The 6,989-nt window shown below is 36.5% G+C and overlaps 1 protein-coding gene across 1 annotated transcript; it reads right to left on the bottom strand.

The window, feature by feature from the left end:
• Positions 1-3,758: 3,758 nt before the first annotated feature.
• LOC104855592 (olfactory receptor 6K2) lies at positions 3,759-4,767 on the bottom strand. Its single transcript, XM_010614478.2, is given in 2 exon segments — positions 3,759-3,825; positions 3,827-4,767. Coding segments are annotated over 2 exon segments (1,008 nt in total).
• Positions 4,768-6,989: the final 2,222 nt, after the last annotated feature.

Below are 6,989 nucleotides of genomic sequence, written 5' to 3'. Positions count from 1 at the left end.
TACCCCACCACATGATAAATGCCGGTGGGAAATCACAATTGTTCAATTTAGGTAGAACTATTAATGGCCTAGATCCCTCAGGAATGAAAGTTTGGGTTATTCCACTAAAAAAAAGAAGGTATGACCAGCTCTTTTTTGCTGAAAGTAGAGGGAATACTCATGGATAGAAGAAAACAGGCTAGTTATACACATTAGCAATAACCATGTGACCAGTTACACAAATGAGAATCGTAACTGTCATGGATATTTTTCCTTATTTTGTTATGATTCTACCATTTATCTATCTATATCATCTAACTATCTCAAATATCTTTTTTCCTCTCTTATTCTCCTATCATATAAGGTAAGGTTTTTAAAACTTTAAACTGGCATTCAGTATTGTTAATTTTACATTGCAATATTTAGGTTATGAGATATCAGGAAAGAAGTAAATATCAATCAGGGACTTTATATATCTGCTCGACTAAGGAAGGGATAAATGCTATTTGGGTTGTACAAAGGGTAGATGCATCACATCAGGCAGAATTTTGACGTCCTTGTTATTTTTATTTTAAAATTAAATGTGGTTTGAAGAAATGCCAAATTAACAGGGAGTGGAGTTGTGATAAGTGATTTTATATTTTAACTTGAGTAGACTAAAAGATTCCCATATAGCTGGCAAAATATTATTTTTGCATATATCTATGAAAATGTTTAGGAAATAGATTTGCATTTCCATTGGGGGACTCAGTAAAGATTACCCTGGCTAATGTGGGTGGCCATTGTCCAATCCATTGGCAGCCTGAAGAGAACATGCAGGTTGGAGAAAGGGTGAATCTGCTTCTGTTTTGAGCAGGAACAACCATCTTCTCCTGCTCTTGAACATTAAGTCCTCCTGGTTTTCAGGCCTTTGAACTTACATATGAATTTGTACCACCAGTTTTACAATGGATCTATGCTCATGAAATTCCTAGTTCTCAGACCTTCAGACTCAGTCTGAATGAACTACCTGACCAGTTTTCCTACTTCTACAACCAGTAGATACAGATTGCACAGGGAATTATTGGGATACATACTTACATAAACCAATTCTTATAATAAGTATTTCTGGATTGATAGGTGGATAAATAGTCCATTGTTTCTGATTCTCTGAAAAAACCCTACAAATGCAATATCTCTCTATTTCCTCAGGAATATAGCCACACTATTAGGAAATGTAGCATGACTGTTAAGAGCAAAGGGTAGACCTAAATTAAAATAGCAACTCAGCCTCTTACTAAGTGCGTGCCCTAGGACAAATAGCTTAAACTCTATGAGGCACATTTTCCTCTCTTTTAAAACATAAATGACAGTAATACCTATTACAGCTTATTGTTACAAAATAAGATATATAGAAGATGGTATGATGTCTTAAATATGAAGGGTGCTTAACAAGTGCCAAATTGCATTTTTTTACTATCAAATATAATTACAATTGCGAACAGTTTAATTATGTTGTTATTATAAGTGAAATTTAATTAATAAATGCACCATAATTTTTGGCAAAAGAAATATATTTAAAGTCTACAAAGCATGATGTAGTGGCTTCTGTTGTCTCCAAGCCAGAAGATATGTTTCTTTTAAATCTGTATGTTCACTACGGGGCTATTTTCAAAATAAGATTAATATCAACATGCCATAAACTTCTTTTACTGTTTCCTTTTCTCTTATTTTTCACTAAGCTTAAAATATCATTCAACACACACATGCACACACACACATTCACTCATAAAAGTACCTTAAACTCATCATTTTTAGTGCAGTTGAGTTAAACCACAGGAGGCTTTTAGACAGAGTAGTTAAGTGATCAGATTTGTATTAAAAAAACATACAACAAACCAGTCTTCAGGGAGAAAGAGCTTGAAGATAGTATAGTGTGGCGATAAGAGAGATGTCATGAGCCTTAAGGTGACAGTGACGGAAGGGCTATGATATAGAGTGAGGGCACTGGGCTGACATTAACAAGATTTATGTTAGTGGACTGTAAGGACAAATTTTATTTATTGCCCTTTGCAGTGCATGGTCTCCTAATTAATTTGGCTCGATCCGCTAAAAGAATGTCCACCAGCCTTAAATAAGTACAAAAGGGAAAGTTTATTGAAGGATATGTGTATACAGAAAACAAAAGTAAGAATCGAGAGGACAAAGAAACAGGAGAGTCCTCTAACAGCAAGAGGGACTCTATCCGGGAAATTACCCTTAGGCTCTCTGCCAACAACACCGGAATGTTGGAGGAATTAGGTCCATCACTCGCAAAACAGCACGGGTCTTTTCAGCAGTCCCTTCGGCTACAGGTCTCAATCCCAGGCGTAAAACAGCAGCAGCAGCCTGGGCTAGGCAGGCTGTTTATATAGCTCTCTAGACAAAGGTAGTAAAACTATCTGTACTTTTAGCTCGAAAAAAGGTGAATGTGCTTGCAGTCACGTCCCAACCGGGCCCTGGCCAGGGGTCCGGGAGGGGCGGAATGCATCACATTCCTTATCTTGATGTTAAGAACATCTGGTCTTTTTAACAAAGTCCTCCCTGCTTTTTTCAGGGAACTGGCCAGGTATCCAGGGAAAGAAGAGGTGAACTAGTGACTACGCGCCTTAGAGAGCCGAAAGCCTTAACCCAAGCCTTTCCAACTTAAAGTTTTAACTTGCCTTACATGGACAGAAATGTAAAACTCTACCAACAGTGGCAAAATCTTGGGTTTAATCCCATCCAAACAAGATGTAGACCCAAAGAAATCAAATTTTAAGAAGCATATACAATAAGAAAATTCAGGAAAAGAGTCTTCAACAAGACATGAGTCCAGAATTTTGAATGCCTAAGAAGGAAGGTGCTTGAAAATAGAAGATCAATACAGTTGATCGATTGGCAAAAAGGTAAAAATTTAGTGTGGAAGTAGGTTTGATATTTAATAGATATTTACAGTACATATGACTTATATGTGCGATACATTTCATCACAGTGAAAACAAAGATTAAATTTTCATTTATCATGAAAAACTATTTGATGCATAATTTATCTAGTTTGCTTATTGACCAATACTTAAATTCTCAATTTACAAATCAGGCTCATTGTTCAAATATATACAATAGCGGTACAATGAAGAGAACTTCACTGTGTAAAAATGATTTTCAGTTACTATGTTATGCAAATGAACATTTTGATTGTGTTAAAATTGTTTTCCCACACACATGTGTAAATACCAAATAGTTTCCCTGGTGTGAATATTCTGCAACAATGCATAAGATTCTAATAAGATTACTTACATTTAGAAATTTGAAGAAAGGAGCTAAAGGTGTAGGGAAGGTGTGATACGTAGGGGAAGAACAAAAAGGGAAAAGAAAAAAATGTGAGAGAATGAAAAGATGAAAATAAAGTGTTTGTAGATGGGGAGGGGAGGAGGGGGTGAAGGGAGGGCAGGGGTAAGGGGAAAAAATGAGAATCAAGACTTGCCATGTAAAGGTACATGATCCCAACAATGAATGTAACTGTACTGTATCCCTAAAATGTACCAATAAACTCAATAAAATTAAAAAAAAATTGTTTTCCCAGATAATTTTAGTGAAATGAATTTACCACAAGTAGCTTGAGTAGCATAGAGTTTAATTGACAGTTACAGTTAAAATATGCTGAATTGGATGAAGATAGAAAAGTAGCTGTCAAATGGTCTTATTAGTGTTTTTATTTATAACTTAAACTTTCAAGAGATCAGTTTCATTGAAAGGCTAAAGGAAAAACACACATTGTTTTTATAGCTGAGGATGAAGAGAGACCAGCATAAAACTGAGGTTCTTACTTGAGGTCCCTGGTCTTATGAAAAAAAGTTTTAGCTTGACTCATGTGCTTTTTTATAGCTTCTTTTATCTCTTTATTCCTCAGGCTGTAGATAATAGGGTTAAAGAAAGGGGACAAAACCGTAAAGCCCAGAGCAATGGCTGTATCCCAGAATAAGGAGTATGTGGCAGAGAAGCGTAAGTACATGAGCGCCACGTTACCAAAAAAGAGCACAAAAACTGTGAGGTGGGAGACACAAGTGGAAAATGCTTTGCGGCGGCCTTCAGCTGAACGAATGTGAAGGATCACAGCCACAATACGAACATAGGACATGAAAATGAGCATCACAGCTGTGATAATCTCTACTGCATGGACAACATCCACTACCTGAATCATGACGATGGACTGTGTGTCTGTGCAGGCCAGGCGCAGCACTGGGAGGAAGTCACAGAAGATATGCTCCAGGTGATTACAGCCACAAAACGGAAGTGTGGAGATGCAGGCAATCTCAGGGAGGGGTGTGAGAAAACCACAAACACAGCAACCTAACGTCAGCTGAGTGCAGAGCTTGGAGGTCATGATAGTGGGATAATGAAGAGGGCTGCAGATGGCCAGGTATCGGTCAAAGGCCATAGCTGTCAGAAGACAAACCTCACTGATGCCCGTGGAATGGAAGAAGTACATTTGCAGAAGGCAACCATTCAAGGAAATACTCCTCCTTTTGCTAAGCAAGTTAGAGAGCATCTTTGGGGTGGTGGCTGTGGTATACCAAATCTCCAGGAAAGAAAGGGCACTGATGAAGAGGTACATGGGAGTGTGAAGATTATTGTTCAGCTTCACCACTGTGATGATAACCAGATTTCCAACGATAATGAAAGTGTAGATGAAGAGCAGTGGAATGAAGCAGATGACAGAATTTCCCCAGGAAGAGGGGAAAGCAGAGAAGATAAACTCCTGAGCAGTGGTCCAGTTGGAGCTATCCATCTATAAACGGGAAGTTAGGATCTCAACTCCTACTGCACTCAAGCCTTCTAGAAAGTGTCTACTATTGGTCCTAAAGGACATCTATTTTCAGAAAGCCAGCCTCTGGGTAAACTCCTGTATTGAGGATGTGGAGGAAGAAAAATGAAAAGTAAAGTAGTCCATATTCTGTCTGCTTACAACTAAATTTATAGTAAGTAAAAAGATACAGTCTGAGAATGCAACCAATATTTTGAGCCAGTGATTCTCACATATTTGCACCCTCAGAATCAGTTGGAGGCTTGTTAAAACTTGAAGTAGTGGTATTCATACAGAGAGATTTTATTTCAGCAGCTCTATGGTAGAACCAAAGTATTGCAGGGAGTATTGATTCTGCTGGTCATGAAAATGTTTTAAAACTATTGTGCAAGGCATTGAAATAGTAGTACACAATTAAGATGGTTAACTTTTTCATATTCAAATCTTATTGAATCCATAACAAACTCCATGCAACTTTTTCAAAATTGTTTCCTTGAACTGTCAATTCATCTGATTCTTAGATGGTTTGATGAAGTAATTTAATAAGAAAGATAAAGGACATCAATTCTGTCCATCGTCCTCCACCTTCTTCCCTAATTCACCCTATCTTTGTATATTCTTAACAATGACTTGGATAATATTTGGAGAAGAAAAAATTATCTTATCTTCTCTTAAAAGATGGACAATTCTACCTTCTCCTGTCCCTTCTCCATCTTCTCTGTCTCAAAGATGTGTCTGTTCCAGAAACTTTTGGTCAAATGAAGTAATTTAAGGAAAAGTAATATAGCAAGTTATATATGCAGGACTGAGCTAGAAGAATTGTACTGAGTAGTTCAGTACAAGAGTAGAGCCGTAGAGTTCTGTGTAATACAACTTAAATATCAGACATCATAGGAAATTGTTCTAATAATTTATATTGATTTTTTCTTTTTTTTTCTTTTCAAATATATTCATATTTTTCTTATCTAGAGGAGTGCATACAGCTACGATTTTCATCAGTGTTTTTCTAACGTGAATGAAATTTTAGTCTCTTCATTTCATCTTGAATCTTTTAAATAAATTGCTTATCCTCCACTTTCCATGTTCATTGCCACTGACCTCAGAAAATCCATCACCCACTCCTCAAAAGTCTCCTTCCTTTGCCTATTTGACTCCATACTATTCTGGCTTCTCTCACTGGCTCTTCCATTTTCCACCACCTCAGTATAAAGATAATCCAACATTTGTTCTTCATTGTTCTCTATTCCCTTCTACACAGAAGAAGTATTTATTTCAAGTTCCCATTTATTAAAGATTATCAAGAGTATAAAGATAATCCAACATTTGTTCTTCATTGGTGTTTCTTCATTCTCTATTCCCTTCTACACAGAAGAAGTATTTATTTCAAGTTCCCATTTATTAAAGATTATCAACTACTCTGGACTTGTAACCTTAATCATTGTGATTCCAGAATCATTGTGGGTCTTTCCCTGAGGCTCATGTTTTCTACAAGATTGTCCCACTTGATCCTGACTTTCTATAACTGTCTACGATAGGCTGAATTGTGTCAGACCGAATCCATATGTCCAGTGTCAGTACCTCAGAATGTGAGTGTATTTAGATAGATTCCTTAACTGTGTGATTATATTTAAACGAGGCCATTAAAATGCATCCTATTCCAAAATGACTGGTGTCCTTAGGTGAAGGAATGGTTTGGACAGTTTTGAAGGGAAAGTCAGATGAAGACCCTATGGTCTCCTTAGTTTCCAAACCAAATTAATCATAAAGATTGGTTTAACTTATGTTTTCTTACTATATTAACCAGATCTTTTATTTCCACTAGTTTTCTCCTATTTTATTGCCTAGTGATGTTTGCACTCTTGTAATACACATCAAAGGGTTTCTATTTCCATTTCTACCTTACTTGAGCCTCCATTATCTAAAGCTCATCACTCCAGAGCATCAGTTTTCCCCCATAGACCTGCATCAGGTTTTACTTTCTTACAATTTTTTCCCTTTAAACTATCCCTTCTTTCACAGGAGTAATCTCAAATTACATAGAATCGATGCTTCCTGATCACTGAATCAGAAAATGATAACATTTCTTTATAACTTTTTATAAATTAGCATATGCCTTAGGAAAGAGCACTGTATTAAGTTTTCATTCATAGTATCTCTATGCATCTAAATGCCAACTTTATATATATTCATAGCTATATATATATATA

This window comes from Fukomys damarensis, unplaced genomic scaffold, assembly GCF_012274545.1.
Source record: "Fukomys damarensis isolate Sample0158 unplaced genomic scaffold, DMR_v1.0_HiC HiC_scaffold_19, whole genome shotgun sequence".
NCBI lineage: Eukaryota > Metazoa > Chordata > Mammalia > Rodentia > Bathyergidae > Fukomys > Fukomys damarensis.
Note: the sequence above shows the minus strand (reverse complement) of the source record. Positions and strands in the feature narration are given on the sequence as shown.